At 43.6% G+C, this 26,547-nt stretch overlaps 1 protein-coding gene across 3 annotated transcripts in view; it reads right to left on the bottom strand.

Annotated features, from left to right (window-relative positions):
• Nucleotides 1-1,652: 1,652 nt before the first annotated feature.
• SP7 (Sp7 transcription factor) overlaps nucleotides 1,653-26,547 on the bottom strand; it is a 39,973-nt gene continuing 15,078 nt past the window's right edge. The window contains exons 1-2 of one of the 3 annotated variants that reach the window (XM_086965423.1): nucleotides 17,944-18,047; nucleotides 1,653-6,093 (exon numbers count right to left, since the gene is read on the bottom strand). In XM_086965423.1, coding sequence (XP_086821549.1) covers nucleotides 4,855-6,060 — 1,206 coding nt within the window. In that variant the 5' untranslated portion in view covers nucleotides 6,061-6,093; nucleotides 17,944-18,047 and the 3' untranslated portion in view covers nucleotides 1,653-4,854. Of the gene's footprint in view, nucleotides 6,094-17,943; nucleotides 18,048-26,547 lie in introns of those variants that run through there. The other 2 variants (XM_086965415.1, XM_086965408.1) reach the window with 2 other exon arrangements.

The following is a 26,547-nucleotide window of genomic DNA, read 5'->3' as shown; positions in this document are numbered from 1 at the left end:
AAAACAATCCCATCCATTGAGCCATATCTCTTGTGGCCATTGATGTCTCATGAGCAGGCTTTATTGATTAGGTTCCGATTGGACTATTGCCATCAGTTGCTTGCAGTCCCAAAAGGGAGCTGCAGAGGCCAGGTGTTCGCATCCTGTGGCTGCGACGGAGTGTCTCCTCAGGATTTGATACACTTTATGATTTTCTGTAAATTTTATGAAGTACCTCGCAGATATTTTTTAACTCCTCTTTTAAAGAAGTTGGATTTTATCCAGGTCCACCCAGCTCTTTTTTATTTACAACTGCTCAAACCAGAACGTGTATCTTTTATAGTAGGCTTTCTGAAATGCTCATTGAGATCTAGGATCTGTATGGATCAACATTGGTAGGCACCCCCTAATACCACCTATAAAGATGAAGTTTTGTCCTTTGGCTGTGTGTTTTTACCCCCCTATTATACCTTGCACTAGATGTATATATTTTTGATTTTTAAGGGACTATCTCCCTCTCTGTTACGGTTATGAATTGTATGTTTTAATTGCTATATGGAGTGATGTAACTTTTATGGTTTTATTCTAAAATCGAATAAAGTATTTTGAAAGAAAAAAAGAAAGACTTAGACCCTACGTTTTCTGAAGGGGCCTTCCATGGTTGGCTCTATGCGGTCCACCTACGTGGGTTGCTCTCCTCCCAGTTCAGCTGGATTATATTGATGCTCTCCTGTGACTGGCTGCATTCAGTGCATACAATGAATTGCAGCTGTGTTGCTCATGGGTAGAGGTATAGAGACAGAGAATCAGTGAGAGCAACGCGGTCAATCTCTCACTCCTTTTTTCAGCCATTACAAGCCCAGGAGCAGCGACCAATGTCAAGATAAGAGCAGCATCACTCCGATCATTAATGCGCCACACCGAAACACGTCCACACTGTGCCCAACGCAGTTCAAAACTCTTACAACTAAGCACTCAGCCTTGGTGCATCCTGCTACCCCCCTGCTAATGGCCTTGGTGCCTTGCCAGAGGACTATGAAGCACTATATTATTTAAACACAACTCCAATACAATAAAGGGAAAACAGCATTTTCACTGCTGGAGTACACAGAAGCAGAGGAGGCAGGGAAATGGTACTAAAATTACAAAAACAGTTAGACAGAGGAACAGCATGAAAGTAATATTTGGAGAAAACTAAATATGGAGATTGTTTCAGAAAGGATGGAGAGGCAGGATCTCTTCAATTTTAAAAAGACAGCACACTCCTTCACAACCTCCATACCCTCAATCTCATACGGAATGTCAACAATGAACATTACCAGGGCACACAGTCTCTAGTCTGCACAGCACGCCGTCCACGGTACTAGCCTGATTTGGGATAAAATAATAATATTATAATATTGATGCCTTATGCTATATGTCATATCTTCCACCTCTCTCTTTTTAATCCTTAGAACTAAGCTCACTCCGCTGTATAAAACAAACTGTCCAACGGGCAGGCTAATAATCCCTTATTCCCAGGATTTAAATCGTGATTAGCATTAACATTCTGAGGGGAATGCAGATAACAGAGTTTGTCACCAGAACCCTTTCATGGGTCCACCATAGATAATAACCTGTCCAGAGCATAGGCCATCAATGTATTGATCAAAAAAGAAGACACTTATTCAATGTGAAAGTCCTTACTCTTTATTAAACAAATAGTAATAAATTAAAAAATTCCAAAAAAACATAATTCATCAATTACAGAAAGAATATTTGAAATGGCTGTGATTCTGGGTTCTTTTTAAACATTCTGTGAACGATCCTCTTTTTACATCCAATCAGAGTGAGTGACCACTAAGACCCCTATGCCTGTGTTACGTACTAGGCATAATTTACTAGTATTGTAAAAATGGCACAATGCTTTACAGTTAGAGCCAGAATTTTCTTTTTTTATTTATTTTAGAGGGTGCCCCTGTCTGCTTGGGACTCCAGCACTCTTTACTAATGAAGCACTGGGCTAAATATGTAGCAGGCAGACTCCACTAGGGTGGACAGTCTGAGCTCCTCTGCAAGATTGTCCAAAAACAACTACGAACTTAGGGCCTGATTTAAAAATAGCCAGACAGCCCATTCTTCCACCAGGGGAACAGAGTAATTCACTCTGCCCCCCTGTTGGAGGGACCGCTCGCCACCGCCGCCATTTATAATGCATTGTCAGGAACCGCTGTGTTAGCGGTTCCTGCCAAAGGATTTCACTGCTTGGTGCAGGACCGCATCACCAAGATATAACCCTGCACCAATCAGTTCCATTTTCAAAAATAAAATGTTGTTTTTGAAAATAAAAAATAAAATGGCCATCATGCTATGCAAGTCATCTCCCATGGTCAGGGACCCCGCCTTATTTCCTTTTTACTGGCCCTCACTGCCTAGCGTTTGGCTGGCGGGCAGTGAAAAAATGGCTATATATCCACCCATCAAAATTGAGGGGGTTGGGAGGTGGCTGAGAGATATAGAGCTATTTTTTTTAGAAAACCCTTACTCTATTGGGCCATTGGAAAGGCTTGACTATGGAGGTGACTGAGTAGACAGCGCTGTAGCCAAACCTATTGTCTGCTCACATCAAAATCTAGCGGGAAGACCATTATCTTGAAGGTATAAGTACTCTGTTGCCATTTCAATAGAGTACCGATACCACCAAGATGTAAATCAGGCCCTAAATCCCTTCCCATGCTCCTGGGGTGTCCGGTTTGAGTGTTCAACGTTTATTCAACCTTGTCAGAGTGAAGCGTAACACAATAGCTTTTTACCTGATCACCACACCTGAAAAACTGAAAAAGATAGACTCTGAGAGGATAGATGGACTCGTGGCCTACATTGCAAGTTTCCCTTTTACATGCGACATCTCCATAGTTGCTTTTATCCACACAAAAAGTATTCAGCTGTATAGCCTGTGGCCTGTGCCAGTTTCTTACTCGCATCAAGATGGCTAGAGCTACAGGGCCTCTCAATGAAAGGAGGCCAGGTATCTATACAGCCATCAAAGCCAGATCTATTAGAGTTATCAAGAACACGCACAAGCAGAAGAAATGCAATCAAACATGATTATATGCTCGCAGAATCTGGCTCTCATCCATTAGGTAAGTACCTAACTAATAATGGCATAGGGGAAAACTGGATTCATGTGCCAGTCTAAAAACTGTTGCCAACTGGACCAATAGCAGTAATTGGTCAAAACTACTTAAAGAGGTTGTGTTGTTAATAATACTTTCAGCATTCTGTCAATTTCTATTTTTAAATTCTTCCAATCCCTATTTGTACCCTCTTTGTAATCTTGTACCTACATTGGCTGTCCTTGTTTTTAACTTCAACAGCTGAAACAGGGCCAGGCCCTGAGGGGGTGGGACATAATGTGTTGTGATCTCTTAGAGCAGCAGATGTGAACAACAAAAGTTGTGTTTGCATTTTCTAATTGAAAAATGCAACTTCCTTGCTTTGTACGCGGTTATTGTACCAGACCAACAACTAATACTTCCTATCCTTCACTTAGTTCTGCTTCTTTGATAGGCTGAAGCAGAGTGTCATCTAAGTACCAGAATTGCCTGAAAAACAACTTTTCAACTTTTTATTATCCATGTGTGATTGCGTGGTGGTAGACACCAAGAGTAGACGTTGGCAATAGATGCAGATATCTTCCCTGAGGTGGAAAATAATAGATTGTTAACATCCCAGTTTAGAATGTCCTTACTTTTTAGTAAGATTGGATGTCTCACCTGCTTTCTACATCCACCAATGGATATGCAAGCCTCTATTATTGCTAAATTAGTTTGAAAAAAAAGGGTGGGCTTTAAAGACTACTTGAGCTCTGCATCAATTGCATGTTCACAATCCTGAAAGAAGTCCAGCTTAGCAACTTCTAAAATATTCTATCAAAAGACACTCTCAAAAAAGTGCAATGAATGAGTTGTTTCTAACTTTTAGCATCAACATCATCAAAACAGTCAGAAAAAGGAAAAAGCGTATGTTTTGCTCAATCTTTTGATTGATTTGCCTTTAAATTGAACAAAGAAAGATGTAAAAAGAAGACTTTGCATAGAAAATTGTTACATTTAAACACGACCAATGTTAAGCAGATTCACGGTTAAGTTTGAATGTGTGTTGCCAGGGAGATAGATGGACCCCTCTAGGGTTCTTCATTATCCATGTTTTGTAACATAGTACTCTGATCTTTATATATGAATGGAAAATAATTCTTTATCATAAGCTTTCTAGACAGTACAGATCTTTCTGTGAGGCGGAGGAGATCTACTTAACTTATCGTCATAACTTAAAACACATAAATAGATTACAGACTTCTTGTAATAGATTAAATACAATTCTAAAATGGGACAACATCATCTCTTTTAGTTGCAGGACACCATGTTTGGAGTCCCTCTTCAGGCATTGAATATTCGTCCCAAAATGGATATCTCTATGGGCACATGCTGAAAATGATTCGAGTCCTGTGACCGTTTTGCTAAATTGTCTCTGGTGCCTTGCATCAAGCAGTGATATTACAAGGGAATTTTCAGATGCTGGCACAAATCAAACCAGTAGCGTATGTCCATCACGCTAATGACATTCTGAATTAATCAGCAACAATGTGTCTTTACACTCTTCCCCTTCTGTTCCAAGGGTAGAGATCCTAGCAACCAACACAAAGGACCATTAGTGACCATTAGCTTCAATGCAGAGAACATACAACCAAGAAAATGTGATTGCATTTTCCCTTTTTAATAGATTTTTGCTACAGAAAGTTGATTAATAAAAAGGTTCCTCAATGGAAAGAGCCACCCGTACTGGATCAATCCTTTTGCCCAGTCTTTGGCTTGGGAGGAAGAGCGGACATATGTCTTAAATCTCCAACAAGTTTCCTTGCTCTGGGCTCCTGGAAGCCTTGTCTTCACTCAGGGCCATATTGTCCTGCAGGCCATTAGGCGATGAGGCATTAGTGGGCGCCCCATCACCTCCCTCTACAGACTTGCCTGCCACATCTGCTTCGGTGTGTGTTTTCTGGTGTTTACTCAGGTGGTCGCTGCGAGTAAATCGCTTGTTGCATAACAGGCAGGTGAACTTCTTCTCCCGGGTGTGCGTCCGGACATGCCTCTCCAGCTCGTCGGACCGGGTAAACCTCTTGCCACAAAACAACCAGTTGCAGACGAAGGGCCTCTCACCTGTGTGCCACCGTAGGTGAGCCTTTAAGTGGGAGGCTTTGCCGTATACCTTACCACAACCTGGGATGTGACAGCTATGAATGGGCTTCTTCCTGAGGCTGGCTGCTGAGGCACCTAATCGTTCCAGCTCCTGACAGTTTGGACAATCACACGTTGACCGGCCATTTGCTGCACCATAGGAGCTCCCCCGAGGAGGTTTTATCCCAATGGACCCTTCCATAAGAGAGTTGTTGGACACTGGCTTGGGTTTATACATGTCCTGAGACAGCATGTGCTGGCTAGAAGTAATGCCAACTCCTGGATAGGAAGCAGGGCTCAAGGTTGTGAACTCTGGACTGTAGCTGGAAAGTTGTGAGTTGATGGGCATCTGTGATGGTACTGAAGATTGCAGGCTGTCTGATTGAGACTGGGCACTCAACCAGTTAGAGTTGGAATGCATGTCCCACCATGATGCTGTTGCATTACTTGAGCTGGTAGATATGCTTGGGTGAATGCCTGTTTTGTACCAGGATCCATAGGAGTGTGCCAAGTCCAAAGATGTGTAGACGCTCGGAAGGCAATCTGTGGTTGTGTGGTTCTTAGAGGCCAGGATGGAGGATTCTTGGTTTACAGATGATGAGGCGAAGGAGTGAGAAAAGGGGCTATAGTCTGTACTGTAGACAGTAGAAGCCTGGGGACTGGAGGAAGGTGACAAAAGGCCATTGCCATTGGGGTATGCAGCAGCATAAGATTCACCCATCCCGTCAGAGACGCGGTTCCTTGGGGTACAAAAGTCAGAGCTAAGGTTATAAAGCTTTTTGGATGAATCAGACACTGTTTTACTGAAAGTGGTTGTATCCTGAATTGGACTAGACCCTCCAAACTTGTTGCAGGCAGCTGTCAGCATAGCAAGCGGGCTGGAACCATACCTAACTTCTTCCTAGAAGATGTAAAGATAGTGGTATTAGTAAACAAAATCTTGGGGCACTACATTTTCACATATGCATCCAATACTTCTCCTCATATCCAGTAACAAAAGGCTTCCATCTTTAGAGAGGTAGAGAGGGATTGGCAACATTCGGATTAGGATGCACGTAACAAAAACAAAACAAATTCAATGATACGGGTTGTGGACCATGATGGTCATTTTTGTATACATTTATATTCTTAGAATATACACCACTGCCCAAGTAATACAAACATAAATCTTTCTAGTCTACACACAGCATTAGTTCAAACCCGTTGAGGTGTTCTCTAATAGATCAATTTGCTGAAATGGAAGCTCATTAGATTGTGGACTAATTTAATTCTAAGCCCTGCTTCACTATCCCAGGAAATTTGAATCCGCAAACACTTGCAAACACGTAAAGGAGGAAACTAATTTGTTACCATAAACTGTTTCTCCCACAAATAGAAGGGTAAATATCTGGTCAACTGAGAAAATCCTTGAATTAGTGAGAATACAAAAACAAAGGCTGTGGAGCACGAGGTTGGAAATCAAAATAGAAGTCTCTTGAAGGTAGATAAGAAAAATATATTCACAAAAAATATTGACAACCAGGAAATTAATACTCAATTTCAGGATGTAGAGTTAGCAGTTGTCTTAGCATCATGCAGTGTCACAAAATTACTCCTGCTCTTGTCAATACCATCAAGGGGCGCAAAACAAAACAGTTTAGGAGGGTTATTAGAAGTGCCCAAGTGTAGGCTCCAAAGGAATGAATAGAGTATCCTTTGACTGAGACAGGTACTGAACTAAATTCACAATACTCAATCTTGTAGAGTGTCGCCTTGCGGCTAAACTTGTAGCCGATTTGGGATCTGACCTCCAAGCCTTCCAAAAAATGGTATCTTTAACAGAGCAAAATACATGGCTGTGCTTCTTTGTAACACACTGAACACAACAAAATAGCCACTGCCCCTAAAAATGTATACTAAGTTGAAGACTTAAAATATTTGCCTTAAGCTTCAAAGAAAAGCTTCTTCAGTGCAGAAGGAGATTATAGAATGAATCCAGTAGTGGCAGCTACCGGACCCTTTGGGGGAGGGTTGACGAAAAAAGTTTAAAAAAACAAAAACACTTCGCCGTGACAGCCAGCCGCCACTTCTCCTCTGTCCTCTTCTTCCTGCCTCGGGTCTGCTTCAGGATGCAGGAAGCACCCTCCCAATAGCCAATCTCAATGCCGCAATGCAACATTGTGATTTGTCTGAGCGCCGTGGATCGGCGCTCAGCCAGGGAATGGTGGCCTTGGCATGTTCTCCATGCAGGCTGTAATGCAGCCTGCTTGGAGAAGATGCAAAGTGCGCATAAATGTTTGGCTGGCGCTCTTGGTCCGGCCAAACAGTCATGTGCACTTAGGAGTGCACTTAGAAGGGGGCAAACCACTCCTGCCCTGCTCCTCTGTAGTCGGAGCAGCCCCGCCCCGAAAGCTGCTGCAGCAGAAAGTCACAGAAAATGATAGCGCAAGTTATTATCATTTTATGTTTTCTTTACTTCACTGCATTGAACCAGTGGGGCGATGCTCCTCCGCCTTAGCAGATGAGCTGCCACTAAATGAATAGCATCTATTCATGCACTTCCAGCAAAACTAATTGGATTCATTACATTTTGTCCTTACCATGCATCCAATTGTTTATATACTTGGTAGATAACACATCATTAAAAAAGTTAACAATCTTTTATGGTTTAAAGAAGAATAAACAGTTATGAAATTCTAAAAACGTGTTTTCTAGTTGCTGTATACGTTATAATTATTTTAAGGAATCATCCCTACAATTTTAATTTAGTCTATTTTGTGCTACGTATGAGTCAGCTATACACACTACTATCAAAGGATAGGCTACAATGTTGAGTATGTATCTAAAGATGGCTCAGTGCAGATGGAATTCATGCCATCGGGCAATATAAGGCTTACAACAGAAAAGAGTGACTTTTGAAAGAGACAAAATTGAGGTTTCAGAGCCGGACATTCTAATTTGAAACCTGCCTGGCGCTTTTTTGTTTTTTTTAACAATGCTCCACTTATCCTTGCTAATCTGAACAAGAAAAGGGGAGGCAACTCTGGGCTTACATTTCCATAGGTCTTTTTCTGAGATACATGAGCTTCAACACCTTAAGACAAAAGCACATCTTGATGTGTTGCAAATAGCTGGTAAAAAAGGGTACAGACAAACACCGGTCTGGCATGGTCATTTTTCTGAGATAAGAAGGCAGCCCTAAGACAGAATTGGGAATTGTTTTCTCTCTGGGAAAAAGTCACAGTCTAGAAAATTAAATAACCTTGACTTAAAAAGAAACAGTAAAACACTCAAGCCTGGAAAATAAGTTAAAAAATTAAAAGTATACAACGTGGGAAATATATAATAATATGATTTTTAAAATGTGAATGGTGAAACAAATAACATAAAAAGCCCTGATGCATTGTGCATTGCATATTTAAAGGTGGAAGGTTCAAGTTATGGGAACAAAACAGAACAAGCATTTGCAATGCAATAGGTCTCACAGTTGTGAGGGTTTAATCAATTGGCATTGTAAATAAAAATGCATTTTATTTATCTGTTTTGATCATTAACACATAAATAAAAGGCTTTGTCATTTACCATGCCAATAGCGCAAACTCTTGTAACTGCGAGACCTATTTCACTTCAAAGAAATGCCACCATTATCCCGGGCTGCTTGGAAAGAGAAAGCAGGCATAGCGGGCTGAATGTTGCAGGAAAGCATGTTGTGCCTGCAGTAGGAGATACTCATTAAAGACAATAGTGTTCACAGACTAACTAAAACATACCATGTAACAACAGAAGTACAAGGGCCAGTCCTAATGGGAGGTTACAAATGAAGACAAGGCGGTACTAAGGAGGGACTGACATGCAAATTAATGAATCAGAAGCCAGACTTTACAAAGGACAATGACACAAGCCAATGACAAATATGGGCAGGGAGTGGGCGGAGCTTCAAGTCCATACTTGAATACATCTGCCTCGCAGAGCATTGTATCCGCTGCCCAGGCTTGACCAAAATATGGTGCCAATACAGCTCACAGGTAATAGGCAAAATATTCCCTTATTTAGCCCATCGTCTCTTTAAAAGGAAAAACAATTTCAGCCTGAATGTACTGCACTCAACCCGAGCCATGATTTATAGCCACACGAGAGCGCTGCATAAACAGCAGTCTACTGCACAATATATGCAATCCAGACCACACAGGCAAGGGGGGCTTGCCTAATGCGATAACCACATATCCATTGTGGAACACCATGAAACCCCGCTAGGAATTAATGCAAATATAGGTTATGAATATATCTACCGTAGGAATTGTTATGAGTGTGAAACATGGCCCATCTGCGCATTACCAGAAGTTGAGGTATCCACAAAGTGATGGAGGGGTCGAGAAACTGCTTGTGAAGAAGGCGGTGACCACATGGAAGATAACCTTTTTCCATTAAAAGAGTGCAGAACAAGGGCATGTTGTGCACGAGCACCCTTCCTGAAAGCTATAGCCTAACATGGCATCCATCCTGCTGGAAAAGCAACTCCGTGGCTGGCAGACAAGCGGGGAAATACTGGAGTCTGGAATGACCAATCCAGCTCTGCTTCACAGTTAGTGCCTAACTGACCGCCTCTTCTCACTTCAGGGAGGACGTTGAAGTTGCCGTGTTTTAGAAACGTTTACCTAGGGAATTCGGAGTAAAGTGCAAGGATTGATGGAAGTGACACACAGCAGTCGACAGAACTCCTAAGAATATTTAAAATTTCACAATTATTTCTCATCAGACTCCCCCCTTCCCTGAATGGACTATCCTTCTATGTGAGCGAGGGCATGGAGATTCCAAGAGCACACCTCTCCTTTACTCTGAGAATCCTTTGGAGACTGGGGCCTGAAGGGACTAATGCTTAAAGGGGACCAGGAAAATCCAAGGCCAATAACCATAGACACAGGTTATCAGGAAGACATATTTCATGGGACTGACTCAGAGGGACGTTTGAGTTGCAATTCCCACATTTTAAGGCTAGAAGAACTACACAAGTGACCACCAGTGTAATGAGTCTATTGAAAATGCCACACATTTGTTAGGGAGCTTTCCCTGAAATGAGAAGGATCTTGAAAAATATGATTCACCTGTGACACAGAGAAATCAGTCTCGGTCTGAGATCCAAGACTGCTCCAGATTCGCATTGCGTCTGAGATTTCGAGAAACCAAATCTTAAATTGCAAAAATGGGTCCTGAACCAAATGTGTTATAAACAGTGGAAGATGACATTGGATCCTCAGAAGAGACAGAAAGCATAAATACGAGTACTCAGTTCCTTCTGTGACCTTATTTGGCATCCGTGACCTGGATGAAAAGCATGGGCTAAACCAAAAGAACTGTTTATTTGATCACAGTGCAGGACCACAGTTTATCTTAGGGAAGCCAAAACGTAGATCTGTTCTAAACTTAATTTGATCTACATAGAGGCAAACATAACATTTGCCTTTTTGTGCAGCCTGGACAAAATCCCTTTTCTTTTGGAAGATGCTTGATGCATTTCTGGGAACTACTTTACCACAACAAATTCCCTTGACACTTCACTTGCAGAGCAGCATATGCTTCTTACATCTTTCTAAGGACCAACATTTCCTGAACAATTGATTCTCTACATTCCCTACAGGGAGCTCAAATTCCATTTCAATAGATTATATTGATACTCAAAGATTTGTATGAGGAGCTTGAGTGTGGGACCTAATCGCAAGCAACATTCCATGTGCTGGCTTTATGCTTGCTCTGCAACTTTGTAAATGTAAATATTAATGGTTAAGTGGACAGATAAAAAAAGGCACTAGTCCAGAGAACACCCACGTATATCCCCCATTTCACTATTTTTTCTAATCAGAGATCTGTTCCTCTTGGGAGGACTGCCCTTTGCCATCACAGCCTCAGTCCAGATTCTGAAGTTTCAAAATTCCAATCCAACTAAGTTTTTCAATAATTTTTGACTAATGTTTAGTGGTTAGAGGAAATGTTGCACTCTTCGAAAACCTAGGAAGTGTGGAAAAGAAGTAGCATGATTTTTTTTGTAGTTGTGCGAAACTGCGTACTTTTTTCTAGTTAAATTTGAAGAAAAGTTGGGGAAACTGCACTTTCATTGCAACATTCTGCTTAACACTATCTAAGGGAATATTTTTAAGTGAACGAGCCTGTGCAAAAATATTTCAAGCAATACCATTGTAAGGTCTTCAACCTATCCATATGAGGTGCTGTGTCACTTAAAAAAGTACACGAAATCAAGTAATGGGAATTTGGCTAACTTCAGTGGCGTGATCAGAATTTCACCCTGGCCTGATTTTATAGGAGCTGTTGCTGTCATAATATCTACTGCTAGCACATGTCACTTTAGTTAAATGCTGCTAAAACAGTATTAGCAGCTAGCACATGGCACTTTAGTAAGCATAATGCACTTTATTACCGCTTACGAATGGACAATAGCAAAATAATTGCTATTATAATATTTGCTGCTAACACATGTCACTTTAGTTAGATGCTGCTAAAATGCTATTCGCTGCTAGCATAAGGCACCTTAGTGAGCATAATGCACTTTAATTTTTAATGTAAGGTTTTAGATATTCTGTTAAAAATGTCATTTATCAACTCATAATTGGTGTATCTTCCCAAGGATGTTAATAGTTTTGTGTATATATGCTTGTTTGCTTTTGCTGTTTTTTTTCTTGCTTTACTTGTTTGTAATGATTTTATTTAATCAACAAATAAACTACTACTACTACTACTACTACTATAGGAGCCGGAGTATGGTGAGAATGGAGTATGGTGAGAATGGAGTATGGTAAGAATGGAGTATGGTGAGAATGGAGTATGGTGAGAATGGAGTATGGTAAGAATGGAGTATGGTGAGAATGGAGTATGGTGAGAATGGAGTATGGTAAGAATGGAGTATGGTGAGAATGGAGTATGGTGAGAATGGAGTATGGTAAGAATGGAGTATGGTAAGAATGGAGTATGGTGAGAATGGAGTATGGTGAGAATGGAGTATGGTGAGAATGGAGTATGGTGAGAATGGAGTATGGTAAGAATGGAGTATGGTGAGAATGGAGTATGGTGAGAATGGAGTATGGTGAGAATGGAGTATGGTGGGAATGGAGTATGGTGAGAATGGAGTATGGTGAGAATGGAGTATGGTGAGAATGGAGTATGGTAAGAATGGAGTATGGTAAGAATGGAGTATGGTAAGAATGGAGTATGGTGAGAATGGAGTATGGTAAGAATGGAGTATGGTGAGAATGTAGTATGGTGAGAATGGAGTATGGTGAGAATGGAGTATGGTAAGAATGGAGTATGGTGAGAATGGAGTATGGTGAGAATGGAGTATGGTGAGAATGGAGTATGGTGAGAATGGAGTATGGTGAGAATGGATTATGGTGAGAATGGAGTATGGCGAGAATGGAGGATGGTGAGAATGGAGTATGGTGAGAATGGAGTATGGTGAGAATGGAGTATGGTGAGAATGGAATATGGTGAGAATGGAGTATGGTAAGAATGGAGTATGGTGAGAATGGAGTATGGTGAGAATGGAATATGGTGAGAATGGAGTATGGTGAGAATGGAGTATGGTGAGAATGGAGTATGGTGAGAATGGAGTATGGTAAGAATGGAGTATGGTAAGAATGGAGTATGGTGAGAATGGAGTATGGTGAGAATGGAGTATGGTGAGAATGGAGTATGGTGAGAATGTAGTATGGTGAGAATGGAGTATGGTGGGAATGGAGTATGGTGAGAATGGAGTATGGTGAGAATGGAGTATGGTGAGAATGGAGTATGGTAAGAATGGAGTATGGTAAGAATGGAGTATGGTGAGAATGGAGTATGGTAAGAATGGAGTATGGTGAGAATGTAGTATGGTGAGAATGGAGTATGGTGAGAATGGAGTATGGTGAGAATGGAGTATGGTGAGAATGGAGTATGGTGAGAATGGAGTATGGTGAGAATGGAGTATGGTGAGAATGGAGTATGGTGAGAATGGATTATGGTGAGAATGGAGTATGGCGAGAATGGAGGATGGTGAGAATGGAGTATGGTGAGAATGGAGTATGGTGAGAATGGAGTATGGTGAGAATGGAGTATGGTGAGAATGGAATATGGTGAGAATGGAGTATGGTGAGAATTGAGTATGGTAAGAATGGAGTATGGTGAGAATTGAGTATGGTAAGAATGGAGTATGGTGAGAATGGAGTATGGTAAGAATGGAGTATGGTAAGAATGGAGTATGGTGAGAATGGTGTATGGTGAGAATGGAGTATGGTAAGAATGGAGTATGGTGAGAATGGAGTATGGTAAGAATGGAGTATGGTAAGAATGGAGTATGGCGAGAATGGAGGATGGTGAGAATGGAGTATAGTGAGAATGGAGTATGGCGAGAATGGAGTATGGTAAGAATGGAGTATGGTAAGAATGGAGTATGGTAAGAATGGAGTATGGTGAGAATGGAGTATGGTAAGAATGGAGTATGGTGAGAATGGAGTATGGTGAGAATGGCCCATGGTGTGTAATCCTGGGTGGGGAACAGCAGCAGTCTCGCTGGGGAGATAGTTTGACTGCGGTCAGTCTTACACTGTCCCTAAAATCATCTGAATGATGAGGCTGAAGAGATAGCTTCCCTTGTATAGGCGGCCCGCAATGTATAGAAACTGTCTTAAAGCTTCCTAGAAGAAGATTGTGCCCACTCCTAACTGAGGGAGGAATTGGCCCCTCGCCAGACCACAAGGCCAAGCTCGAGCAGCGCAGAGCACGACAGGCGACGTGTTGTCACATTGCGCAGCGCTAATTTCACCAACCAGGCCTTCGATGCGCTGCTCGGGCGCGTCCCAGCAGGTGACTGGGTGAAAGGGCCCGTCTGCCCGCAGCTCTCGGCAGACAGGGAGACGGAGGGCCCCGGGTCTCAGACAGGCTGACTGGCTGCTGTGACTCTGCATGCTGTACCTTTATCTGAGCGGCGCAGCCATGCAGATGGCCGGGGGGTCTCACGGGCGATGTCCGGGTCAGATAGATCTGGGAGCAGAAGTGGAGGCGCGGGAACACGCCCAGGTGAGACAGCGAAGAACAGGGTCTGGCACAGACAGAGACCGAGGAACAGAGGCACAACGGTCGGTGACAACGGAGGGAACGTGATTAGAAGTAATCACAGAAAGTTTCGAAACAAGGCGTGGGGGGAAGTTCAGGATAAAAAAAATAGGGAAAGAAGAAATGAGGCAAAAGAGGAACCAACTCAAATAAAGAAAGGAACTAACTGATGATGAAAAGATCAATGCCTAAAGTAAAAAAGAACACACTGGAGGTAAATGGACAAGAATGGGATGAAAAGACAAGGCACGTGGAACTTGGATAGTAGATAGAAGTCAATGAAAGTGAAAATAAATGCGAGAAAAGACAACCGTTAAGAAGGGAATCAAAGAGAAAATAATTATTGAAAAAAGAAAAAAAAAAGGCAAGATGAAAAACACGAAAGATGGACGAGTTTGCGGAAGTGCGAAAAATGATGCGAAGAGTGACTGCATATCGAGGGCTATAGCCGCAGGAGGGAAAAAACAACGAAAAAGGAAAATACAAATTAAGGAAACAGCATACAGGGATGAAGAGGGGATAATGGCCATACAAAAGTAAGATCGGGTGATAACCAGAGAGAAAACATTATGTCTAGAAACACGAGAGACTCATACAAAAACGTAGGCATGCAGAGTGAGACTTAAGGGAGGAAGACGAGAGGAAAAGAAAGAAGCAAATGAAAATATGATGCTCATCGTAACTTTAAGACTTTTAGTATCCAAGGCCACTGCCTGCGTTTTTGTTGCTGCTTTTCCAGGATATCCCTTTGGGGGTGTTTCGTGCGCATTACAAATAGCAAAATATAATGATATAATGTTTTATTGAAGGAATGAAATGCATATAAAGAAAATGAAATTAAACTATGAAAAGAAAAAAGATTAAGAAAGGAAACACAGAAAGAGTGGCGAAGGAGAGAAAAAGACAGATTTGCTGATTCGCTCGACAAGAAAGCAAAAAAGTGCTTGCCCTCCTTCAGAAGTGCAGGCCTGCCCTCGGATGTAATGGGATATGGAATATTAGAAGGCCGGATGCAATACAAACTTCAATATTAACAGCACATTGTACTGATTTTACTGCCTTGCCATGGTGCTGACACCAGAGATTACCCACAAACAGCTACTATCCCTCAAACTATTTTTAAAAGCCAGGGTTGCTTGGCAGACCTACATTTCCTCGTCAGCACTTTATGTTGGGGATTACTCCAACTGAAACCCCCCTCAGGCTTTAAGGTCAGTTGTTAGCATAGGACCGACAGCCTAGGCGGGCTGGCCAAAACCAAAAATAAAATGTACACGTGTATAAAAAAAAAGAGGAGGTAGCATAATTTAGGAAAGCTGCATGTGTGGCCGTTCACCACAGGCCGGTGAGCGGGGCAGGCTGCAGCTGCACTCCAGATAACCCTGTGGGCAGTGTGCCCTGCCCTTCCGAGAGTCACTTATGTCCACAGGTAACAAAACAGGGCAAACTCGTCCAAGCTGACGCGGCACATCGCTAAAGCCACGGCCCCTTCCTTTCCTGGGGACTTTTTTTTCCTACAAAGAGGACTTTTCAACCTAGTGAAAATTGCAAATCATAGAACAAGCAGTACTGCAAAACAGTACTGTTTGCAGTACTGCTTGTTCTATGATTTGCAATTTTCACGGCAGATACTGTGGGTTTGTGCTTATTCAAATTTGTTTACATTGTATTATAAGCCACCCTGTTCTCCTTGTTTGCCTGTTCATTCTTTCTCCTTTTCCCCTGTATTGTCTTTTCCTGACTAGGTACAGGCTTGTGCCCAGTTACTCATGTGCGACCTGGTTTCGCCTATCCTATTTATATTTATAAATTGTTTTCCAAAATAAACGTTTCTAGGTCCGGCTGGACTTGGAAGTAAGGAAAAACACAGCCTTTATCTTGAGCCTGTGTAAATTATTTCTTGAACTATCAACATAAACCTAGGACCTTTGTATAATAAAAATACGGACTAAAAAAACAGGCAGTTGGCACCAGGATCGGGTGCTGTCATTTATGCTAAAGTTATTAGTATTGCACACAAAGCCTGAGTGCCCAATGGACTTTTATCAATGATGCATTAGAAGATGGTTGGTTAGTCTTGTAGCACTGCCTCTCAAGGGCAGATGAGTTGGTAGGAGTTCCCTCACGTGAAGAGTGAAGATACCTTCAAGTCTAAGTTTAACTGCAGGTGCCTTCAAGATCTCGGATTCGAAGGCATCAGGGTAAAAACAACTTGTCAAAAAACACAGTCCATTAGAGAAAAGTAAGTAAACCAAGAATAACCTCTTTTACAAAGTGACTTATTTTAATGGATCTCTTGTAACATTTCACCCAGCTGATGAGGACTTTCTGCTTTCTCCCTTAAACCAATTCCACTCCAGCTTTGCTCATAATTCGGTGGCCAAAGGATCCCTGGATTCTTCACTCAACGATTGGAAAACATTGCAATATTCATTCTTTTTCTGCAAACATTTACAGGAATTGCTTTTGTGCCTATAACCAACCATTGGACACATAAATTAGGGATGCAATGAAAAGATCCTAGGTAAAAAACGTACAATTTTACCGATATCGCTCTCTTACATTATCAAAGCATGCTCCAGGAGATTAATGCAAATTCTCTCATGTTACGCATGCACAATGATGGAACTTTTATGATAAAAAGTTCCGAGCTGCAGCTTGTAAGGCATGTATTCTTGCTGAGAGGCCCAAAATGGCAAACCATGGCATCTTTTTAAAAAGAGTCAACTAGTTTATCAAGATACTCAATTTTAAATGAGTAGATGTATAGAATTCATGATGAGTAGCTGTAAATCAAGCTTTTTCCCCATGGAATTTAAAAGGACACATCAGTTCGAGATAGTTAATCCTTACAGTCGACCACTATCCGATGATTCCCTCTTCTAGAGCATTCGAGGAGCTGAGGCATTAGTATCATAGCCAATATTCGGTGTGCCAAATTTCCAACTTCATTCCTTGAACTTCTGGGGTTTTGGTGCGGCAGGGCTGGCTTGCAGGGACATTTAACAGGCCATCCCTCCAGGGGATGATGGTTTTAGGCTTTAGGCCTGGAGGAATGTAGATCCTCATCTGGCAGAAAATGCCTGCCAACAAAGCGCCCGAGCCACCAACCAGGAGATAATGGCCACGGTACTGATGCTTTAAATATCGGGCAATGTGGAGATCAGCATGGCAACAGAACGTTACATATCGGGGGGGGGGGGGGGGGGGGGGGGAGGTGATGTAGAGTTCGGCTTGATAACAGTGCTTTAAATATGGGGGTAGTGTGGAAACTGGCATGACAATTGCGTTTTTCATAGAAGATAAACTGCGATTTTAGACTATTTTGTTAGTTCACCCTTCTGAACAACCTTTAAAACCAACAGTTCTTAGACACTATGAAAAAATTGCACAGTTCAATGTTAAATTCATCCTTTGGAGCATTTTTTTCCAAACATCCTCTTTGGAGGGTTTACTTTGGGCGCCTTCACTATGCTTGCTCAGTCTAACGTGAGGCAGGTATGGTTTGTTTTTTTTGCTGGTGCTGCATTTATTTTCTGTTCTTCCTTGATGGTAATAACGTTAGCATGATGAAAAACACACTTTCCGGCCTGTTATCTCTCCCCTGTTTTGATTTTACCCACCTGCCTACCCATTGAGTTTCTTGCCCTATTCATTCTCTATTTGCAGTCCCTACCTCTGTCAATCTCTCGTCTTACCTAGTCAGCTTCTCTCAGTTCACAATCTCGTTCCCCCTCTCACCGTTCTTTCCTTCACTTCTTCCTCCCGCCTTGTTTTCAGCCACATCTCTCCCTCTCTTTTTACTTTTCTCCTGCCTCTCCTTACTTGATTTCTGGTTTTAGGCGAATTGTTTTTTGGTGCCATTAACACTGCACACTATCATGAATTAATACAATGACTTCCTTCTCGCCTTCGCACCCCTCTGCTTGCCCTCCTCACCCCTTTTTTCCTGCTCTATGTGTCTTCTTTTACTCTTTCTTCTTTGTTTTTATCTCAATAGCTTTGCTTTCGTCCCCATTTCCAATGCACTTCTCTCGTTTTCCAACTTTTCTCTCAGAGACGTTTTAGACATGGGCAAAGTGGGCATTTGCCCAGAGCTCCCAACTTCCATGGGGACCCTTTGAAAAAGGAAATGTCTCTCCAACTCATTTCTCCGTTTTAACCCTTAATGCATCATTCAATATTATTAGGTAACATAGGGGACTGTTGAATCAGCAAAAAAGCACAACACAATTTAAAGTTGTTCCAACCAGGGAACCACAACATATTTAAGCTATCACTGCACTACCCTTCTGCTTTTATTAAAAACCCTCCCTTGATATAAAACAAGTAATATCAAGAGACGAGTCCCCTCTTCAACAAACCAAGGGAATGGGGAATGAAAACAGAGGCCTCCGATGCACAACCTTGAGCAATAAACAGAGCAGAAGAACCCGGCCATGCTAGGCAGGGGCTGCAGCCACTGGCACCGCCGCGAGATCACGTGACCCAAACACGGGCGCGAGGCAGGAATGGGCGGGGGGCGGCTCTGTCCTTGGAGCCTGTTTTACGGGGCTCTCGTTCAAGCTTGCGGTGATGGCAATGGAAAGAGAAAGCTGGGAGCCCCCGACGCGTCCAAGGTCAGCTGGAGCGGTAAACCACAGCGCCTAGGTGGGCCGGGGATTCTGTGGAACAATAAATATCCATTAATGCCTCAGCAGAGACCAGGAGCTCCTGGCGCGGAGGAGACGAGAACGGGCCGCAATTGGAGGAGCGACTGGGCTTAGGAGAGGAATCCCTGCACGCGCGTCTGCATCCTTGGAGTAAGCTGGCCACGCGCAGGCTAGGTAAAGGACGATTCATGCTGCTCTTTCTACCGTCTCAGTAACATAACATCAGTGCTTGAGATGGAAGAAGACAAGTTCAGGCCCTCACAGAGTACCTGCTTGTTTCTGAGAAGTGTCGGTACTCTCCAGTTAAAGGTATTACTTTTTTTTTTTTTTTTTAGAAGAGCGGGTACTCTTCCTCGCAAAAAAAAAAAAAAGTGCCAGTACTCAGTACCGGTCTATTTAAAGCACTGCATAACAGAACACTGAAGCTGCCCCACTTTGAGGAGAGCTACAGCATGAGGTCAAATCTGGGGGAAATGTAGGGTGATGGAGGCCACTGACATTTCTTTTCCTCAACCACTAGTGGTTGACGCAGCGCTCAAACATACTCAACGCTCAAGGAAAAGAAGGCCCTCATAACAAGTTCAGGGCTAACGTCCACGTCACGGGGCAGACACTTGTGCCTCGCCGTTAGCACCTCAAACATGCCAAAATTCACCACGGGGGTAGATGCCTGGAAAAAATGGCAACACATGCAGAATTAGGGGGCATATTATCAACAAAAGGCGATACATTATCGCCGCTTTTATCGGCAGGAAACTGCCGATAAAGCGGCGATAATGGGCTTGATAATAGGTCCTTGTGAATTCCCATAGAAGCCCAGGTTCTGGTGTTAACCTGGGCTGCTATGGGAATTCACAAGGGCCTGTTATCAAGCCCATTATCGCCGTTTTATCGGCAGTTTCCTGCCGATAAAAGCAGCGATAATGTATCGCCTTTTGTTGATAATATGCACCTTAGTGTCTTAAAACAGATTCAGCAATTAGCGCCTTATTTTTGGCAACTCAAAGTATGAGGCATTTACCACAACAGTAAACACCTCAGCCCCGGGGTAATGTATTTCCCGGATGTGGGAAACTTGTCACCCTTTTCTGCATAGTTTGTAATGAAGGCCAACGTTTTCCAAGTCGACGACCCTCAATCCTGCTCCTTCACAGTGACACTGTCAAATAATCTCTTATAATTCCCTTCCTTGTTTTGAGAGTGAGCACATTGCATACTGCATGTTTGCCTATGTGTCTCGCAGTTATATAACGGGAACCTAGCCGAAAGGCAGCAGAGCACAGTACATGGTTAAAGGGGGAAATCAGTGGTGTACCAACAGCCTCGGCAGACCCTGCAGTGCAGGGGGGTCCCCCGAGCACCAGGGGGTCCCCTCCAACACTGTGCATGGGGGGTGGATCCCTGGCCTGAGAGCACCTGACTGGGCCCAGACCATGTACCTTGCAGGGGTGGCCCGCACAAGTTTCGTTACTCCACTGGCAGATACCATGTCAACAAGTCATTGGAGGGGTAGCTGGGTTCTGAGAGTTGAAGCCGACTGTTACTTTGTCACCATGTGGGGTTCTTTAAAGAGGTGCATCTGCAGCTCTTGCCTACGTTTAATCAATGCATGTATTTCTGTCTCTCCCTGCATTATGGCTACAGTTTGGATGTGGACCTGAGAGAAGGAGAAGCTTTAAACTTTAAAGCTTCTTTAGTCTTCATTTTTTATAGAACCACCTACAAACCTCCAGCTTTTTTGTGCCTTTTTGGAGTAGCTGAAAATTAAATGTATTAGAAGTACAATGCATCAGCTTCTGGATCCCAGGGCCCATCTTAAGATCTAGTTAATTTACAATTAATAAGAAAGAGCCTGCAGTGAACGCAGCCTTGTAACCAGTCCATAGTTGGCCTAGTTTGTCGAATGCGCTATACATAAACATCTTCCTCCCTTCTGCCCTACCTCCCACTGTGTTCCACACATTTTACAAGCTATCAATATACCCAAAGAAATTCACAGTTGATATTTTTAGCTTCCCACATCCTACCCATGAAGTTTTTGTCGTTCTGCACCACCTGGCACTTCTTGGAGCTGCTTCTAATATAAGCAGGGCTGGTGAAGATTTGTCGCCACCCTCCCCAAAGGGGCACTTCATAAACACCACCACAATGGCACAGGGCCAGCAATCTGGCACCATTTGAAGGTGGCGCAGTAGGCATCCACGTTTCTAGTGTTGCCTTGCGCCTTGAAGGGGGCTTGAAACAAAAAATGGAGTGTAACAATTGCAAAAAAAGACCTTTTTCTCATGATCAATGAAGTCCTTGAGATATGGAATAAAGTCCTAATTCCAAACGTTGATCAGATCTCTGAGTCCAAGTACCTGCATCGTGAAGCCTTTCCTAGATGAAGTACAAGTAACTTAATAACTGGGGCAATGCATTGGGCAGGCAATGGAGATGGGCCTGGAGGTGTCTTTATGATGGGGAAACCTGAATGGTACCACTACACCAACGTGCGAAGAGAGGGACAGAGAAGATTGGAGGAACAAGAGAACAAATAAAGAAGATGGGAGACAGAAGGGAGAAAGTTTAGAAATGTTTGGAGTCCGGGCTTCATTACAGTTTGTAGGGAACTGAAAATGTTCCGCTTTCTGGTGGAAATTCGAAATACAGAGTAAAATGCCCAGTTGTACTTTCTCCACTGAAGGGATACTATTGAGAAGCCTGTTTTTAGAGTTTCCTCCAGATGTCGGACAATTTTAAATTTCTGCAAGATGTAAACGAGACCCTCTGCGTGCTATTGGTGCATTATTCTGCTCTTACATGTATACATTGTTCTCACAACATTTTAACTCTTTGTGAATACTATGCCATGAACAGACATCTGATCTTCTTTTCTGTGACTAGTTTGTGCTATAAAGCACACCACCTAATTATTCAATTAATTTATTAACTAATTTAAATACAGCCCTGGTGTCTGTGCAATTGGGGGAAATTGGGAGACAGAGATGGGAGAGTCCCAATGCCCATGTAAGAAGAGGAGAGACCAGAAAAACAGACGACAGATAATTAAGGAGGGAGACAATAGCGTGAGTGACTTACTGTACATGATTGTGAGAGAGGCCAGCACGTGGGAGACATGAGGGAGAAAGCCTGTGTCTGTTTGAACAGAAGGAAGACAGTAAAGCGATATTATGGAAGACAGAGGGGGACACAGAAATGGGAGGTAGCCAGGAAGACTGACTATCCAGGGCTTACTTTGAGTTGGTGGTTGGAGGTGGGGTCCATTGACACTGATACTTAGTGACCGACACCTATTTTTCATCATCATACTTTGACCCAGAGCATGAGGAGAAAAACACAGAAAGAAGAAAGAGAAGAAAAACAGCCACAAAGGGAGGAAGAGGAAGCAGGGATGGAAAAGAACCTGCAGGAGTGAGATAAAGAGACAGGGGGTGTCTGGAGGTGGATGAAGGAAACATAAGGTGGAATGGAGAATAGACAGCATTGGTATCCGGCTCTGCTGCCCTTCATTAGCACTTCCTAAGGGCTTCTGGGGAAAACTTTGCGGCCCAGCACTTATTCTTGTAGAAATTAAGCAATGCAAGGATCTGATCAAGAGAAAATCTTACATAGACAGTGCCTGTAACGTGAAGGAAGGGAACTGGGGACAGCGTTTGTATGTGGCAAACATTTCAGTCCTAGAAGCAGAAGCTAAGGCAGTGTTTCATACTTTAGTGGGCCTGAACTCCACAGATAAAGGGAGGATATCTACCACTAACCACCCAGTCCGAGCACCAGGACCTCAGGCAGCACAGCAAACCTTACACTTTAATTCAGTAACAAACCAATCCCAACCCCCAGAGTGTAATGCAGTATGCCTGAATCAAGCAGAAGCGAGGAGCGGCTCTACCACCAACCAACCTACCTGTCCTAGCATCAGAACCATACAGATCCGGACTTTATTTCAGTAATTTCATTTCAGTGGATATGGCTTTGTGTCAAAAACCTTGGGTGGTAGCGTTGGATTGCCCATGTACCAGGCAAAGGACGCCCCCCCCCCAAACACACACAAATACAAAATGTAGCAGAAAGCAGTGTAAAGAGCTATTTAAGTTACCTTAATGACTATTTCCCAGCGCAAAAACAGTTTCGTGCCAAAAAGCAAATGCTTTATCAGCTCTACATCCTCCACTGTAATAATTTCAATAACATGCATCAACTTTTTAGCAAAAGCTTAAAATAAGAGATCTCTATCTTGAGATAGACTTTTTTGTGATTTTGCAAACACAGAACAGAGATTTATTTGCGCGTTTATTGGGTTTTACAAAGTGCTCTGAACACTCTGAAACCATTGTTAATGTCAATTTCTGATTAAAATCATATTTCCTTATTAATGCAGACCCTTTTGAAATTGAAACAATAATGCTGGGATGGACACAACTATGTTTTCCTGGCATAAGCCAAACTAGGCATCTACTAGGCCTCAACTCAATCCTGCTTTTTGGAGCATTAATAATATTTATTGTGTGTTTATTTCTCATTGACACAGCATGCAGCAAGGTGTGCACTGATGCTTTACGGTGACATGCTGTTCTCGAAGAACTCCGGAGCAAGCCTCAGTCACTCTTCAAGGCCCGCCCTGCTTGCTCACTGTAGGTTGTTCATTCGACGGGAAACAGCCTTTACGAGGAGGTTTTTACCTCTTTCTGCCTTTACCGCGCATTTTGTAGCGCGCATATTTTTACCGCGAATATGCCTTTACAACGCATGCCATTACCCTGCATTTAAGTGAAGTTGGGGGGGAGGGAGGGTCCCCCCCCCCCCCCCATACATTGTTTTTAAATCTAAAAACAATCCGTGGTATTGGCAAGCGTTGTAAATACATATTTATGGTAAAAACATGCACGCTAAAAAAGTGTGGCAAAGTAATTACCTGCTTTGTACTGTGGTACCACCATTCGTGAGACTTTGCCTAGTTTATGTAACTTCAAATGACTTTAGGTCAGTGGGAACATAGGATTATCCAGTTTGGTGACCAGTGCTCGGTTTATATAAAAACAACTAGGGCGCAGGTCTGCCATGTCATGCCTGTGTGGGGTGCACTTGTTCCCGCTTACATTAATAAATAAGTAATGTCCCCCGCACTAGGGAGTTTCCTCTCGAAGCCTGGGGGGAGAGGGGGGGGGGGGGGCGTTTGAGGTCTTTGTCTGCCAGACCTGGCAATAAGGGGGCGCCTGCTGGAATGAATGGCCCGGCCCCTCTGACACTGAACCGTCAGTGGTCACTTCACAACCTCTGCACTCTCGATGAGACAGAGGGAGAAAGAGGAATGGAGACGAGAGCGAGATATTTACCCCATTCCACTACTGGCTTCCGAATAAAGGGGCATATTATCAAGACAGGTGATAAAATTATCGCCATGGCGATAATGGGCTTGATAGTATGCTCTATAGAATTCCAATTGAAGCCCATGTTAGATGTGAAGGACATCTAACCCGAGCTTCAATTGGAAAACCATAGAGCATATTATCAAGCCCATTATCGCCGTTTTAGCGGCAGTTTTCTGCCGCTAAAGCAGCGATAATGTTATCGCCTGTCTTGAGAATATGCCCCGAGGTCTTTCTTCCATCCAAGCTGGATGAAAGGAGTACCACTGCGCTCGTTCATTTCGCGACTTATACTTTTATCGGCGAGAGTTCGTTTGGTGGCGGTTCCTATACAAATGTGAAGCAGGACTTGTTTTTAAGTGCACAGCACAGTACAGTCACCCGGTGATGCGCTCTTAGGATCACACGGAGTGTCACCCGTCCCGCCGCATGCCCCGCCGGGTCCGGCCACAGGGCCCCCGGGGAGGTTCTGCACGCCTGGAATGTGACACGACGGAATGGGAGGGTGCATTTCCGGAATGCCTGTGTTCGCTTGCACAAGGTGCCTGTTTGGGCGTCCAGGTAACTGGCGGAGTCTGGGCCTGTGATTATGGGGTGACGAGGCAGGCTGCACGCACTGTGCCGAGCGGAGAGCGCGCCTCGGGGCCCTGTGGCGAGAGCCTCGTCCCACCACATACATCTTGCCCACGAGGCGGCAACCTTAGTGCCCTTTCGTGCACAGATATGTTAAGCCGCATGGTGCGCAAAGACACAGGAGAAACGGTCTTACCTCAGGCTGGCTCTTGTATGCAATTAACATAAACTTATGTCAACACCACCGGAAAAACGTGTCCGTGATTCTGAACTTTTTTCTGAGAATACCTCATTGACCGACGGGGTCATGTCTGTGACGCGATGAGATTTTTGGAGCACATCATTTCAAAGGCTTTGCCATTGGGTAAAGTCTGGAGGAAGAGTGCTGGCGTGCAGGTCACGTAAAATAGTTACTTTCAGCTAACCTATAAGGATTAGTGAGTGGGTTAAAGTAAGCATGGCCAGAACGGGGACTAATCCGCCTCTGGGCGCTGTTCCTGTGCAGTTATTCTCCTGCCTGTCTCAGCCGAGGGGGTTTCAGTGACCAGGACGCCATCTTGGAGCAGATTGTGTCCCACCCGGGATCTTGTACTCACCGGGGACTGGGGGGGAGGGGGGTGCTAGGAACGGAAGGGGCCTCTTGACGAACCTAGAGTGAGGCTGGAAACCAAAGGTAGGACAAGACTTGGAAAGTAAGAGGGGAGAGTTGGTTTTAATTATTTTATGGATAAGGCTAAAAGTAAGGGAACAATAGAGTCAATTTCCCAACAGGGAAAGTGCAGCTGAAACGAGTGACAAAGCCGATATTTTTTTCCACTTGGATAGAGCATGAACACAGAACCACAAAGCACAGGGACACGCATCCATACACAGACACCCAAGCACAGAGATAGTCAATCAATCAATCAATCAGTGACATTTGTAAAGCGCGCTACATACCCGTAGGGTCTCAAGGCGCTGGGGGGGGGGGGGGGGGGGGGGGGGGGGGTGCCGCTACTGCTCGAACAGCCAGGTCTTCAGCTTCTTCCTGAAGGAGAGGTGGTCTTGGGTCAGGCGCAGGTCGGTCGGGAGGGAGTTCCAGGTCTTGGCGGCCAGGTAGGAGAAGGACCTTCCTCCTGTCAGATTTACTCTCTCGGCAGGGGGAGGGGGGGCTCTGAAAGGGGTGTGGCCTAAGAAGCAGAACTAGAACTCTCCAAGAAGCGTAGCCAACATAAATCAGGGCATGGTTTGAAACAGGTGAACTTAAAACCTATATTTATCATTGTGTGCCACTCTGCCCTCTGCAGGGCCCCTGGAATTATACGATTATGCGGCTGCACCGTTTTTCGCATAATTATGGATCTGCCGCATTTGCCACATAATCCATCATCTGCTGCAGAATCTGCAGATTTTAACTGAAAAATAGTTTCTAACCCAAACGGTTCCGGCAGACCAACCGTTCCTTCATAAACTTTAAAAGACAGCTCAAAGACCACTTCCTCAACCGAACTCTTCCTACTGGATAGCTTCCACCCAACGAGTCAGAGTACCTCTGCCACAGGAATCTCACCCAGCGGGAAATATAGGCACCTTAACAAGAAGGCATCTACATCGCCTGCCTTATGATTCGCTTCTATGATCCCCTCCAGACCTTAACAAGATTCAACAGGAGACAATGCTGTTTATTGAAACAATGTGTGTCCAATT

Source organism: Lissotriton vulgaris, chromosome 1_1 (assembly GCF_964263255.1).
Source record: "Lissotriton vulgaris chromosome 1_1, aLisVul1.2, whole genome shotgun sequence".
In the NCBI taxonomy this organism is placed as follows: Eukaryota; Metazoa; Chordata; class Amphibia; order Caudata; family Salamandridae; genus Lissotriton; species Lissotriton vulgaris.
This window is presented reverse-complemented; position numbering and strand designations above follow the sequence as displayed.